Source organism: Hordeum vulgare, chromosome 7H (assembly GCF_904849725.1).
Source record: "Hordeum vulgare subsp. vulgare chromosome 7H, MorexV3_pseudomolecules_assembly, whole genome shotgun sequence".
NCBI lineage: Eukaryota > Viridiplantae > Streptophyta > Magnoliopsida > Poales > Poaceae > Hordeum > Hordeum vulgare.
Window position 1 is genome coordinate 592,446,694 of NC_058524.1, and position 16,477 is coordinate 592,463,170.

At 43.4% G+C, this 16,477-nt stretch overlaps 1 protein-coding gene and 1 pseudogene across 1 annotated transcript; one reads left to right on the forward strand and one right to left on the reverse strand.

Annotated features, from left to right (window-relative positions):
* Positions 1-9,409: 9,409 nt before the first annotated feature.
* Positions 9,410-10,232, reverse strand: LOC123409404 (annotated as a pseudogene).
* A 1,826-nt stretch (positions 10,233-12,058) lies between these two features.
* Positions 12,059-12,475, forward strand: LOC123413550 (NAC transcription factor 56-like). Its single transcript, XM_045106482.1, has one exon. The coding sequence runs from the start codon at positions 12,062-12,064 to the stop codon at positions 12,467-12,469; it is 408 nt and encodes a 135-aa protein (XP_044962417.1). The 5' UTR covers positions 12,059-12,061; the 3' UTR covers positions 12,470-12,475.
* Positions 12,476-16,477: the final 4,002 nt, after the last annotated feature.

Consider the following 16,477-nt stretch of genomic DNA (forward strand, 5'->3'; position numbering starts at 1 on the left):
TAACTCAAACACGCATGAATCTCCTCTGATGTCATCTATTTCTTCCTCCTTGCAATAATAATAACTTTGCTTTTCATTTCCCCAAGTGTGTTCTTTAAAGAAAAAATAATTTGCGCTATCATTAGCTCCCTCGCATCATCAACTGATCTCTGCAAAACAACACTCAAATCATTTTAGTCCACTATAAGTGTTCATCGTAAAGAGTACTAACATTAGTTTTGTACCTGTGAAAAAGATCGATCCCATGTATCGCCATTTCAATTTTTAAAGCAATGAAGAACAAATAATCCACATGAGTTCATGATGCATGTAATTAACAATAAATAATTATGCATCACACACATATAATACATCAACGTTATATTCAACTACATACTCACTCATCTTCTTGTTGAGGCGTGTCGTAGGTTTTAATAGGTCACGTGGATACATCCGGATACTTCACAGATCCGGTTGCATTTGCTTCTGCAATATATGCTCCAATTTCTCTTCTCTAAAAATAACAATAAGAACGCAAGAAACTTTCAATAAATAACGTAAACACATGATGGTTTCGCAATACAAATATGTATTAAAACCTACCAAGTCCTCAACGAGTTTTCTAATTGTACTGTCAAGTTCTTTTCCCATCAACGAGTCTAGAACCAGGAACTCTTCCTTTTCCTTACGCATGACTACCGTAACCCAATGGGTGTTATCCTTGTTGAGAGCCATATAAGCCTGCATAAAGAAAAAAGAGAATATTAACCAAATCAATGCAACATTTGTTATACTAGTGCATTATTTGTATACATTACAACCACTCGAACCTACCTTAGGTGCTTTGAAATACTCATTGAGACACCTATTTACGGGTTCATTAGAATTTGACACTCTTTCATACTCATTACCGTCACAATTCTTATCCTTTCAATATTCAAGCAGCCACTTCACCCTCCAAGTAGATATGATGTAACGTTCGTCTTTAGCTTCCCCCAACAAAAAAGATGAGTACGCATTCATAATCTGAAAATAATATAACAAATGTAATGATTGTACTTTGTTGTCAAATATAATGTTAAAAATATAAATAAATTACATCGCCACTTATCCATTAGCGGTTCAGAATCTGACAAGCTCTCTGTGCAGTCAAAGCGTCGGTTACACCATCATTGAAAATTTCTGTAGCTCTATGTTTCTTTGAACGCTTACATGCGCGTAAGAACATAACACTCGCTTTGATCACATCGACGTCAGCACTAGTTTTCTTAACATCTTCTTTATTAAACAGTTCTGCAAATCACAAAACAAAATTAGTAAACGTAACTCTATAATAAACTTTGTTTTATGAAAAAATATTGATTCATAACAATCTTACTCGCTTTGGCAGAACGTTTTGCACGCTTGATGGGTTTAACAACAACAAAAGGAGACTTTACGACTCTTGATGCAGTGCATTGACGTTTGCCAAGCCCCTTTTCCACTTCCTCATCTACTCCATTATAATGACCCGGTCCGTGTAATGAAATTTCATTTGTATCTAAAGACGTGACTGCCTTCTCATCTGATACGTCGGGTACTTTGATAGGATCACTCCAATCACCCTTGAAACTATTCAGATAATCTGGAGTGCAATAATAAGGTACCTTACCATGAGAATTCTTATGACCACCGTCATCGTCCTTTTGCTTATTAATTTTACCTTGAGAAGGTGTTCGATAGTTGTCCATATCAGACTGATAAACAAACTCCTTATGACCAAATGCACCATCATTTGTAGATTCAATAATGTCACCATATAGATTCTCTTCTTCTTCCTCCATGTTACCGGTTCTATAGAACAAATCCGTTTTGTTCATTTTCTCAATCATCCTCTAAAACAATATTTTGTTTTTCTAAACTTTGCAATTTTAGTATAAATTGCAACTACAAATTAGTACATGTATAGAAAATAAACATAAATTTGGATGTTCAATCAAATTACGAATATAGTTTACAAACTGAATTCAAAGTTTACAAACCGAATTATTCAAATTTAAACACGTAGAATGGTTCAAATGTAGCAAATAGCATTTCATTGAACACCTGAATTCAAAGTCATCATATCTCTCAACGTTTTTGCAATGGTCTGAAAATGACTTGTGTGCATCCGAAAGCGTCGGAGAAAGTACTTCTCCAAATGCTGGATTTGGATCAAAATATCATTTCATGATCTTGGCATGGCCGTCCGCTCTATCATGGTTGATGTGTATGCGACCAAATTGTGATCCTCTCCTCGGCTACCGAACATCATAGTTGAAAGTCATGCTGAAGAGTAAAAATAAAGTCATTAGGGCAAGTGATGGAACGAGGTAGCGGTGGGGCCGACGAGGAACCGACGGGAGGCACGCCGACAAAGATGCAGCGGCCGCCAATCGATAGAGTAAAAATAGGGAAAGTCTTGGGTCCGGAGTAAAAATATACTCCACTAACGACGAATGGAGGATCGGCTAGGTGCCAATTAATCGAGTAAAATCAAAATTTTACTCCGCTAACCAGTTATAGGGGATCGGTTAGAAATGCCCTTAGTTGTCCCACTATTTAGTTTTGTCGTTAAAAGTTACAACGGCTAAAAATGCCATTGTTCCGTGAGATAGTGGCTAAAATTGCCGTTAGATATGTAAAAAATGCCATTGTTTCATTAGATGTTTGATCAAAAAAGTCATTAGGCATCGTTATTGGTAGGTCAAATGCGTTGACCATGTTATATGACAAAAATAACCCTAGACCCATATGTTAGTTCTCTCTATCTCACAATGATAAGTGTGGGCCCAACTTGTCACGAGTAAGCAAGAGAATAATTTTACAAGAAAATAAAAATGCTACCATATTTGCATAAATCACAGAGAAATAGTGTCAAGTTTGTCTTTCAAACCATGGGAGCTGCTGACAAACATAAAGAGTGTCAAATTTGCATTCACGCGACTGATCCTGTTACAACCAAGTGCCACAGTGAAGGTGTACGGTTTTGTACAATGATTTAAGTCTCTATAGTTTGAGTACCTCGTTAAAAGCTACTCCCATTTCATAGAAAATCACATTTTGTAATGCTTAATTTTGGAAAACAAGCCTGCCCAGGTGATCGTGGTGGATCTGTTCACTATTCCTGCTGGTAGAGCTCATGTATCTGACAAGCTCTCTCTGTAGTTAAAGCGTCGGTTACACCATCATTGAAAATTTCTATAGCTCTATGTTTCTTTGAGCGCTCACATGCGCGTAAGAACATAACACTCGTTTTGATCACATCGACGTCAGCACTGGTTTTCTTAACATCTTCTTTATTATACATTTATGCAAATCACAAATCAAAATTAGTAAACGTAACTCTATAATAAACTTTGTTTTATGAAAAAATATTGATTCATAACAATCTTACTCGCTTTGGCACAACGTTTTGCATGCTTGATGGGTTTAACAACAACAAAAGGAGACTTTACGGCTCTTGATGCAGTGCGTTTACGTTTGCCAAGCCCCTTTTCCACTTGCTCATCTACTCCATTATAATGACCCGATCCGTGTGATGACATTTCATTTGTATCTAAAGACGTGACTGTCTTCTCATCTGATACGTCAGGTACTTTGATAGGATCACTCCAATCATCCTTGAAACTATTCAGATAATCTGAAGTGCAATAATAAGGTACCTTACCATGAGAATTCTCATGATGACCGTCATCGTCCTTTTGCTTATTAATTTTACCTTGAGAAGGTGTGCGATAGTCGTCCATATCAGACTGATAAACAAACTCCTTATGACCAAATGCACCATCATTTGTAGATTCATTAATGTCACCATATAGATTCTCTTCTTCTTCCTCCATGTTACCGGTTCTATAGAACACATCGGTTTTGTTCATTTTCTCAATCATCCTCTAAAAAAATATTTATTCATGAGAGTTATGTAAGTCAACGAAATACATTATGCACGATAGTAAAAATGTGTTGCACCGTTACCCGTGCGCAAAACTCTGGCAAGCGACGCATGTCCTTGCGTATTTCCTTCAGCTCATGCCAAATGCGGTCCATAACATTGCTCGCAGAAGCATCTGATGTATTGCTCTCTTTCTTCTTTCCACTAATAGTAGATTTTTTAGTACTTGATTTTTTTTATTTTTTCAGCTTGTTCTTGAGCAATTTTTTTCATCCTATACTCATATGTAATATTGTCATCAATCTACAAGAACAATAATTAGAGAGCGATAATTATGCATCAAATTTAGACAATAAATTGAACCATGGAAATGTAACATTAAAAAATAAATTTAGAGAATATGGATTACCATTCCAACACCACGACCATAATCATAGTTGTATTTATCTCTTTTCTCCGCGAGAGGTTCCGTCGAGTTCCTCATCAAGGGGCTCATAAGTAACAACCGATCATATTTTGGACCTATATTTGGTTGTACTTTCTCCCAATATGCATACTGCAATACACCAAATAAATTTGAATAATATATATTTGACTAACAGTACGTAAGTAATAATTCGAATAATACATACATGCAAAAGGGCGAGGTTCCCATGTGGCCATTCCCTAACAGGGCCATCCTCTAGAACCTTTCCAATCTCCGAAAGAAAGAACTTCAAAGTAAACTCGTTCCAGTTGAATTTACTTATCATCCTTTTGTCCTTAACTAAGGCATAATACTCCTTCGGAATATATTCAAGGAAGACTGGTGCGATTACTATTCCCAACAAAACTAGAAACGGCATCCGGACAAAGTCATCATCCGTATTTTTATTCTTCACAATTTTATTGATAAGATCATCAATCATGATCTTACCCTTTTTTGTGTCCACAAAATGAGTTGGTATTCTTTTCATAGCTTTTTGTCCTTCCGTTCTAAGAAAACCAACTACATCAACTCCTTGATTTTTCAACCCAAAGATAGATAACACATCATCATGCCCTAGAAATAAGGCCTTTACTCCCGGATGACACTTGAACCATGAATTTTTTATTATGACGATTGTAGCCTTGGATCAAAAAGTGAAGTAAAAAATTCACGCATCTTAACGGACAGTATTTGTAACATGCCTTGCAAATCCGTTTCATAAAACGTAAATTTTTGACTTGCTGAAAGTTTGTCAACAAGGCTAACCCACTTCTCAACAGAACATGTAATCACACCGTCGATATCCATCCTTCATAATTTAAAAAAATTGTCACGTACGATGCAACTTATTTGATATTTCAATAATAACATGAAAACATTATAAACATAGTTACCCAATTAGAAGGCCGATGATGAACGGACGGACAAACGGTGAAGGCCGACGGCGGACGGACGGCGAAGGCCGCGGTGACGCACGGATGGATGGTCAAGGCCGCGGCGGCGGACGGACGGTGATGACCGCGGCGACGCACGGACGGACGGTAAAGGCTGCGGTGACGCGCGGACGGTTAAGGCCGCGGCGACGAAGTTGTGATGGGCGCACGGGGTGACAGATCACAGCGGCGTCGGGATGGATGGAGGGCGGCGGGGCTGGACGTCGGCGGCGAGAACACGTTGGTGGCGAGGCGTCGGGGGAGTGTAGAGCGGGGCGCAGCGGCGGCGAGATCACGTCGATGTAGAGCTAGGGCATGCACGTCGCTAATCCCGTCGTCGTGGAAAAACAATATGGCGACGTCAGTTGTATTTTTTTCATATTAAAAACGAATTTTTTCTATATGGAAAAATAAATCTTTCCATATGAACTTGCAACTCACCTTCATGAAATTTTTCCATTTTTTTTCACGCTTCCAAATGAACTTCACAAGGCGGGACGTCCAATTTTAGAATTTTCTGACAATCCATGCTTTTTCTTTGAATTTTCATTCAAAAACAGGCAAAAACAGATGTCGGACATGACGCAATGTGCGTTTGGTCTTCGATTTCGTCAAAATTTTGCGTGGCATCATTGCATGTGCATTCTCAGGTGCCGGGAAAAGTTGGGTAAATTTCGTGCATGCATCCATGTACATCATGTGCAACCCATCGACATCGGTATGGACGGAAGGGGTGTTACAACGCGATCTTGCAACTCACCTTCATGAAATTTTTCTAATTTTTTTCCACGCTTCCTAATGAACTTCACAAGGCGGCACGTCAAATTTTAGAATTTTCTGACAATTCATACTTTTTCTTTGAATTTCCATTCAACAACAGGCAAAAATAGATGTCGGACGTGACGCAACGTGCGTTTGGTCTCCGATTTCGTCGAAACTTTACGTGGCATCATTGCATGTGCATTCTCAGATGCCGGAAAAGTTGGGTAATTTCATGCATGCATCCATGTACACCATGTGCAACCCATCGGCGTCTGCATGGACGGAAGGTGTGTTACAACGCGATCTTGCAACTCCCTTGATAAAAAAATCCATTTTTTCCACGCTTCCTAATGAACTTCACAAGGCGACATGTCAAAGTGTAGAATTTTCTGACTATCCATGCTTTTTCTTTGAATTTTCAATCAAAAACAGGCAAAAACACATGTCGGACGTGACGCAATGTGCGTTTGGTCTTCGATTTCGTCGAAATTTTGCATGGCATCATTACATGTGCATTCTCAGGTGCCGGCAAAAGTTGGGTGAATTTCATGCATGCATCCATGTACATCATGTGCAACCCATCGACATCGGTATGGACGGAAGGGTGTTACAACGCGATCTTGCAACTTCCCTTCATGAAATATTTTCAATTTTTTCCATGCTTCATAATGAACTTCACATGGGGGCACGTCAAATTTTAGAATTTTCTGACAATCCGTGCTTTTTCTTTGAATTTCCATTCAAGAACAGGCAAAAACAGATGTCGGACGTGACGCAACGTGCGTTTGGTCTCCGATTTCATTGAAATTTTGCGTGGCATCATTGCATGTGCATTCTGAGGTGCCGGCAAAAGTTGGGTAAATTTTATGCATGCATCCATGTACATCATGTGCAACCCATCGACGTCGGTATGGACGGAAAGGGCGTTACAACGCGATCTTGCAACTCCCGTTCATGAAATATTTTCAAATTTTTTTCAGGCTTCCTAATGAACTTCAAAAGGTGGCACGTCAAATTTTAAATTTTTCTGATAATCCGTACTTTTTCTTTGAATTTCCATTCAAAACAGACAAAAACAGATGTTGGACGTGACCCAACGTGCGTTTGGTCTCCGTCGAATTTTTGCGTGGCATCATTGCATGTGCATTATCAGGTGCCGGCAAAAGTTGGGTAAATTTCATGCATGCATCCATGTACATCATGTGCAAGCCATCGACGTCGGTTTGGACGGAAGGGGTGTTACAACGCGATCATGCAACTACCCTTTATGAATTTTTTTTTACAATTTTTTTCACGCTTCCTAATGAACTTCACAAGGCGGCACGTCCAATTTTATAATTTTCTGACAATCCGTGTTTTTTTTTGAATTTCCATTCAAAAACAGGCAAAAATAGATGCCCGACGTGACGCAACGTGCGTTTGGTTTTCGATTTCGTCGAAATTTTGCGTGGCATCATTGCATGTGCATTCTCACGTGCCGGCAAAAGTTGGGTAAATTTCATGCATGCATCCCTGTACATCATATGCAACTCATCGGCGTCGCTATGGATGGAAGTGGTGTTACAACGCGATCTTGCAACTCCCTTCATAAAAAAATTGCAATTTTTTTCCACGCTTTCTAATGAACTTCACAAGATGGCACCTCAAATTTTAGAATGTTTTGACAATCCCTACTTTTTCTTTGAATTTCCACTCAAAAGGAGGCAAAAACAAGATGACACGTCAAATTTTAGAATTTTCGGACAATCCCTACGTGCATTTGGTCTTCGATTTCGTCGAAATTTTGTGTGGCAACATTGCATGTGCATTCTGAGGTGCCGGCAAAAGATGAGTAAATTTCATGTATGCATCCATGTACATCATGTGCAACTCATCGGCGTCGGAATGGACGGAGGGAGTGTTAGAACGCGATCTTGCAACTCCCTTCATGAATTTTTTTTCAATTTTTTTCACGCTTCATAATGAACTTCACAACGTGGCACGTCAAATTTTAAAAAAAATTTAACAATTTATGCTTTTTTCTTTGAATTTTTATTTAAAAACAGATGCCAGACGTAACGCAACGTATGTTTGGTCTCCGATTTCATTGAAATTTTGCAAATTGTTCATATATTTTTTTTTCTATTTTATAGACTGTTCATGTTTTTTTGAAAAAATTTATAAGCTATTCATTTTAAGTTTTTTTATATTTTTGTAAACTGTATATATATATATATATATAATTTATCTAAACAAATTTAAATATTTCAAATAAATAATAAGAAGAACACTTAATTTAGATTCATAATAAAAACTTCGATAAAATTTTCATAGTTCATTCCCGATTACATTCGAACGTAACATAATTTTAATTAAACATTAAAAAACTAAAAACGAAGTTTAATTAAACATTACTAAAATATAAAATAAATCTAATCGGAATCGTCAGGTAGACGACGCACGGTCCCTCCACCGTGTCGTCGTCGTGGTCGAAGCTGTTGGTGAGGTCATCTAAACTTGTTGTCTCCTTGTGTTTGTGAGCACGTACGAATTCTTCTGACTACGGGTTGATTCTATAAAATTGTATGACGGACTAAGAATACCTATTTTTTTTATTAGGAGGTATAGATATATATATATATTTATTTTTATCTATTTGTGCAACTAATAATTCCGAACGGAAGAGTATTACATTAAGATAGCACTACAATTTTAACTGAAGAATTAGGGTTAAATATCTTGGTACAATCACAAAGATAACACGAATCAGGGAAGTATCATCGATGAGCCACTAGCCATGTCAGATTCACGTGCCAAAGCACACGAATTAAGACCGCAAAGAGCTGGTCAATGTAACAGTATCATAATCCTTTGGTTGCATATCATAAAAAAAAAATAACTTTCACTGGATCATGTTCCAAAGCATCCGATGTGCCAAGATAAACTGAGATTCAGCCCCTGTTCGGCTCCTCTCCGCTCCGCAACTGCAGCTTCTGGAGCAGAGGGAGCTCCAGCACAATTTTGAGGAGTCGTTCAGATCGAGCTCCTCACCTGGAGCGGAGTTGTAGGATTGGAGAGGCTCCCAACACGCCTTCAGTCACGTATGTAGTACTCTACTCCATAAGAATGTGAAGTACTCTATGATCAACTATATCCGGCAAAGAGTCCCACGCCGGTTCTTCCCCCTCCACCGTCGTGTCCATTGCCTTGTCAAGTATCGTCATGACCTGGTCCATCGTAATGCTGAGATTATCGTCAGGCGCGTCCTCATCATTCTGCTTCTGGTACTGACCAAGAACGTTCGCTGGCATTGGCATTGGTACCCCGTGGAGTTCTGCCCCTTCTTGCTGTCGCGATGAAGAAGACCCACCGACGACATTATGTCATCCATGAAGGATTGCCGTCGTCGTTGTAATGAGGAAGAGGCGGTGGCGAAGGCGGCAACTGCGACGCCTGCGGCGGCTCAACGTGCTCTTGCCGGAGACCACGGGCACTCCCCGGCGGGCGGCGGCAGTAGGGCGGCGGCGGCGGCAAAATAATCTGTCGGGACATGCTTCTTTTTCCTCGCCGTCACGTCCTCCTCCTCGTAGTCGTAGACATCCGTCTGGTCGGCATCGGTGGGGCGGTCGCGCGGCGTGACGTAGAGCTTGTGGAGCGCGGGCACGCCCTTCCTGCCGACGCCCCTGTCCATGTCGCTGGTGAACTCCTGCATGAGCCACTCCGTCCTGCGCTTCTTGGAGTAGAACCCGAAGACGTTCAGAACCCCGTCCTCGAGGGTCAGCCTCTTCTTGGTCTGCTCCACTCGCCAGAAGCCGCCTGTCCGGACTGTGCGGTCGGCGCGCTTGGTATTGGAAGTGCTGAGCAGGCTCTGGAACTTGGACTCGCCGAGGAACCACCACGTCTGCTTGCCGTCACGGTCGCTGGCCGGCGGGTGTAGCTGCTCCAGCGCGTAGGGGTCGTCGGCGTACACGTCGGCGCGCAAGATGAACCCCCGCGCGTCGGGCATGTTGTCGTCGCCGGCGATCCACCGGTTGAGGAACGCTATGCTCTCCGCGTGCGTCGGGTTGAAGTAGACCCCGGGAGGCAGCGGCGGTGGCCCGGGCGGAGGGGCCATGGACATGGATCTGCCGCCTCCGGCTCTGGCGTCGGCGGTGGCGGAAGCTGATCTCTTGACTGCTTTTCTTGCTTTCGTGAGCGCCATGGTTTCTTAGCTAGCTGTGTTTGAGGAGAGATTGGATTGATCGGCGGGCTGGGATTATATGGTGTGCGACGGCGACGCGCTTCTGTCTGAAATCGGATCCGCCGCATCGTCCCAAGCTGTAGACCTGTAGTCGGACATGGATTTCCATGTTTGCTTTTTCCCCGACCTGGAGACGGAACCGGAGCAGAGCAGTTCCCGCGCGATTTATATTTCCCGCCTTTTGCGGTAACTCGCGTTCCTCCTTTGGGCCTGGCCCAACAACCGTCGCAAATACTACGCTTATTCGACTTATTGGACAGTGGAAGCGCATTCACATACTTTTTGACAACTACTCCCTCCGTTCCTAAATACAAGTCTTTTAAGAGATTTCACTAGTGGACTACATACAAAACAAAATGAGTAAATGTATACTTTAAAGTATGTCTATATACATCCGTATGTAGTTTTCTAATGGAACCTTTAAAAAGACTTATATTTAGGGACGGCGGGAGTATATCAAAGTTCTTGTCACAGCAGCAATTTTTCACAACCTTTGCATGTCCTAATATGGTAGGATAAGTGAGCTCATGGGATTTTCCCTCTTGCAACTTAAGGCGGTCAAAGCAAGATACTGAAAGAGGTTTATGACCCCTCTCTGCCTCTATGATGGAAAGGAAATAAGTCATTTAATTCCGTGCTTGATGGTAAGAGGAGTTCAAATAATTGCTTTTGAACTTTCCCATGGCAAGAAAAGACTCACGGAGAAATCCTCCTGAGAACCCCCCCTCGTTGTTACCGTAGCCATTCCTTAATTATTTTTTGTCCATTCAAACAATGAAAATACATTCATGGATTTGAGGAAGGTTATTGGTATCCCCAATTCCCCAGCATATTTGGTATTTAGAACGAAGAGTGTGCAATCTAATGGCCTCCCCTTGTTAATCATTCTTTGTTTAGACGGTATTTAGTTGCACACTCTTCGTTCTGAATACCAAATACGCTGGGAATTGGGGACACCAATAACCTTCCTCAAATCCATGAATGTATTTTCGCTGTTTGAAGGAACAAAAAATAATTAAGGAATGGCTACGGTGACAACGAGGGGGGTTCTGAGGAGGATTTCTCCATGAGTCTTTTCTTGCCATGGGAAAGTTCAAAACCAATTATTTGAACTCCTCTTACCATCAAGCGCGGAATTGAATGACTTATTTTATTTCCATCATAGAGGCGGAGAGGGGTCATAAACCTCTTTCAGTATCTTGCTTTGACCGCCTTATGTTGCAAGAGGGAAAACCACATGAGCGCAATTATCCTACCATGTTAGGATATGCAAAGGTTGTGAAAAATTGCTGTTGTGACAAGAACTTTGATATAGTTGCGAAAAAAGTATGCGAATGTACTTCCACTGTCCAATACATCTCGCATCAAGTGACGGACCCCCAAAATACAGGCTTGTTGAGCCATGCGAGTAATAATTGCTGGGAATGCCTTTCATAATTATAAATGAGAGAATCTGGTCACAAGTATCTGAAAAAAAATCAAATTCAAATAGTAGAAAATTGAGAAGTTACAGAAAAAAATAGTAAGTCGAATAAGCGTAGTATTTGCGACGGTTGTTGGGCCAGGCCCAAAGGAGGAACGCGAGTTTCCGCAAAAGGCGGGAAATAGAAATCGCGCGGGAATTGCTCTGCTCCGGTTCTGTCTCCAGGTCGGGGGAAAAGCAAACATGGAAATCCATGTCCGACTACAGCTTGGGGATTTCAGACAGAAGCGCGTCGCCGTCGCACACCATATAATCCCAGCCCGCCGATCAATCGAATCTCTCCTCAAACACAGCTAGCTAAGAAACCATGCCGCTCACGAAAGCAAGAAGAGCAGTCAAGAGATCAGCTTCCGCCAGAGCCGGAGGCGGCAGATCCATGTCCATGGCCCCTCCGCCCGGGCCACCGCCGCTGCCTCCCGGGGTCTACTTCAACCCGACGCACGCGGAGAGCATAGCGTTCCTCAACCGGTGGATCGCCGGCGACGACAAGATGCCCGACGCGCGGGGGTTCATCTTCCACGCCGACATGTACGCCGACGACCCCTACGCGCTGGAGCAGCTACACCCGCCGGCCAGCGACCGTGACGGCAAGCAGACGTGGTGGTTCCTCGGCGAGTCCAAGTTCCAGAGCCCGTTCAGCACTACGTCACGCCGCGCCAGTGCCCCACCGATGCCGACCAGACGGATGTCTACGACTGCGAGGAGGACGGCGTGACGGCGACGAAAAAGAAGCCTGTCCCGGCAGATTATTTTGCCGCCGCCGCCGCGCTACTGCCGCCGGGGAGTGCCCGTGGTCTCCAGCGAGAGCACGTTGAGCCGCCGCAGCTGCCGCCTTCGCCACTGCCTCTTCCTCATCACAACGAAGACGGCCAATCCTTCATGAATGAAATAATGTCGTCGGTGGGTCTTCTTCATCACGACAGCAAGAAGCAGGGGCAGAACTCCACGGGGGCACCAATGCCGATGCCAGCAAACGTTCTTACTTTAACAATTCCAGAGCAAAGTAGTCAGTACCAGCAACAGAATGATGAGGACGCGCTTGACGATAATCTAAGCATTACAATGGACCAGTTCATGAGGATATTTGACAAGGCAATGGACACGACGGTCGAGGGGGAAGAACCGGCGTGGGACTCTTTGCCGGATATAGTTGATCATGATGAGTTCGCGAAATTCAACAAGGATGCTTAGATTACAGTGAGAGACAAAAATAGTAAGTCGTATAAGCGTAGTCGAATAAGTGAGAGACAAAAATAGTAGTACGTCGGATGCTTTGGAACATGATCCAGTGGAAGTTATTTTTTTTATGATATGCAACCAAAGGATTATGATACTGTTACATTGACCAGCTCTTTGCCGTCTCAATTCGTGTGCTTCGATTAACTGGCACGTGAATCTGACATGGCTAGTGGCTCATCGATGATGGTTCTCTGATTCGTGTTATCTTTGTGATTGTACCAAGATATTTAACCCTAATTCTTCAATTAAAATTGTAGTGCTATCTACTCTTCTGTTCGGAATTATTTGTTGCACAAATAGATAAAAATAAATATATATATATCTATACCTACTAATAAAAGAAATAGGTATTCTTAGTCCGTCATACAATTTTATAGAAAACTCCTTAATAATTTTACAATCAACCTACAGTCAGAAGAATTCGTACGTGCTCGCAAACATAAGGGGACAACAAGTTTAGAAGGAAAGACGTATACGACTTGGACGGAAGATTTGAGATACTAAAAAAAATTCACTAGTGCGCATCTTTCACGCCGTCCATCCGAGACTCCCTGTTGGTAATTTCATTGAGGCTGATGCTTTTGTTGCTGGCCAACACCAGATGCGAGATGCGGTGATGGCCGCCGCCATAGATCCGTTGTGTTTAGAGCATCTTCAACAGGCGCGCTTCGCGTTGCGCCTAAAAAACTAGTTTGCCGCGCGCTGGTCGTCTGGTTTGGCGCGTCGCGCAGCGCTGGCTCCAGCAGTAGCTGTAAAATGCAGCGCGCGCGCTCCGCTCCAGCAGCGCCCAAATATATGGCATTTGAACAAAAAATAGTTTGAAACATTCATCAAAATGCAATGAACATGTGAAATTTAACACAAACAAGTTGATGAATAAAAGTCATGCCTACAAGTTCATCCAACCAAGTTCAAAATACAAACCAAGTTCAAAATACAAGTTCATCCAACAAAGTTGAAGACATATAACACATCAATCATCTTCCTCGTCGTCTTCCTCTTCTTCCGAAGACGATTCTTCCGCCTTCGAAGATGAATCTTCCTCCCTAACCTCATCACGCACCGCATCATGTGTAGCTCCGACGGTCTTGGCAAGATCTTCAACGACATTTTCATGGGTATGTGTGTGAGGCACACCGAACGACATTCCACCCATGGCCGGAGGTGCGCCCATGCCTCCCATGAGAGAAGCAAAACTCATGCCACCCATGCCTCCCATAGCGTTGGAGGGTGCTCCAAAGCCACCGATGCCTCCCATAGCGTTGGAGGGGGCTCCAAAGCCACCCATGCCTCCCATGACGGCCGCAGGTGCACCCATGCCTCCCATGGCTCCGAAGCCACCCAAGCCTCCCATGGCGCCGGAGGTGCTCCCATGCCTCCCATGAGGCGGCGGCGGCTGCGGCGACGGGGGGTCGCGGCTGTACAGCGGGGTCAGCGGGGTGCCGGTGTGCGCGTCCATGGTGGCAGGGGCGCTGGCGCCGGCGCGCGCGGGAGCAAAGGAGGAAGAAAAGGGGAGAGTTCGCGCGCGCGCTCGAGTCTGCCGCGCGCGGAAGTGGACGCCCGAAATACACAGCGCGGGATGGGGTTATGGCCAGCGCGCCCAACTCGTTTTAGCGCGCGCGAGGTTTTAGCGCGTCCGCTGGAGCTGTCCCTCGCGGTACGCGCGCGCTATATTTACCTTTTTGCGGCGCGGCGCTAGTATAGCGCGGCTGTTGGAGATGCTCTTATTGCGAGAATAAGGACGAGGAAGACTGGTGGTGGTTATCCTGAGAACAAGGACGATGGAAGGAAGACGACGTTGCTGGTCCATGCGGAGACGGCGCGGACCACGAACCGTCGCCCAATAAAGCCTAGCATCGATTTGGTCGCTGATCCTACGCATATCTAGCTTGTTCTCCTCCGGGCGTCGTTCCCCCGTGTATGTCGTTGTGGCTCGAGCCCCGTCCACGCTCGGTCCTCCTCCGTTGTAGCGGGATGTGACCTCTCTAGAGTAGCCTCTCTGGAGTAGCAGTTCAGGCGCACCGTCAGAGGGGTAGAAGATCTTGTTATCGATAGCACCATCGCATGAGTGGCCACCAAACTGAAGGGCGCCGAAACGAGGTTCAAACTATCTTTCTCTTATTCCTCTCTCGCATCTGTGTTGTAAGGGTGTTGCAGCAATAACTAAGGCATGCAGTTGTCTGAAACTTGCTCTGGGGCGGCCAAAGGGGACAGCGAAAATCTTGATGAGGCTAGGGTCGGCAGCGGCGTGTGAGCCCGGTGCATGGGGTCTGGTGACGTGCTGGTACGGTGGCGACTGAAGAAAGCACATCTCTGCACTGTGTCATCCTATATCTCTGATTTTTTTTTCGCTGCATGTGCAGGTGTTTGAGGCAAGAACAGTAACTAACAGCTCCCAGGAGGAGCAAGAAGCGGCAACAACTATCATTGCTAGCTAAGTTAGCTGCTAGCATGTGCAGGTGTTTGAGGCAAGAAGTGTGACACAGCCATCCCTTGATGCCTTCTCCAAAGTTTAGCAATTAGCACACAATAACAGGATGTGGGGAAGCCTATTTTTTATTGGTTGGTATGAAATTGAACGCTAGTCAACAACAGATGTGGTTGGTGATGTTTATGTACAGCCTTGTCATTGCCTTTTGACTAGAATTATATTTCTTATGTCTTGATGCCTTCTCCTTAGTTTAGCCTACAATCACGACAAGGAATATGCTAATACACGACGTTATTTTTTCGTCGCTACATCGTCGCGGTTTTTAATTTACGACGATCTCACGACGAAAAACCAAGCGTCGAAAACAGAGCGTCACAAATGAACAACAACGATGTTTTGGTCAAAATCGTCGTAACTTTTACGACGATTCCTGGATCGTCGTAACCTCCTTTACGACGATCCTAAATCGTCGTTGACAATCAAACCCAGTCCTACGTGGCAGTCCTATGTGGCAAAATTACGACGAAATCAAAACGTCATGGCTGAAATCAGCCCAACCCATTTCAGTTAATCACATGGGCTGGTTTTATTTTTTGGGCTTTTTCTTATTGGGCTTCTTTTTGGCCTTGGCCTATTTACAGCCATTTTAGTATTTTTTTTTCTGAATTTTGATTTGTGGCCTTTTACTATCTATTGATTTTCTTTTTTTACCATTTTATTTTTTTTGTACTGGTCCCACATGTCATGCTGATCTCAAAATTAGTCCCCCACGTCAGAAATTTCACATTTTGTCAAATAAATATCATAACTTGGTCCCCTTGTCAAGTTGTCATTTCATAGGTATTCAAATCACATTCAGAGTCAATATTTCAAACAGGCTAGGGAGCAAATGATATTCGTCCAAACCAACATTAAATTTGTCTATTACAATCTTTACACTACACGACTATCCAGATATATCTAATACTGCCTACTATTACAATACATATGCTACTCTTTGTTGATACGCTTCATAGCTTCACACTTGACTTTGTACTTCACCTGTGCAAAAAA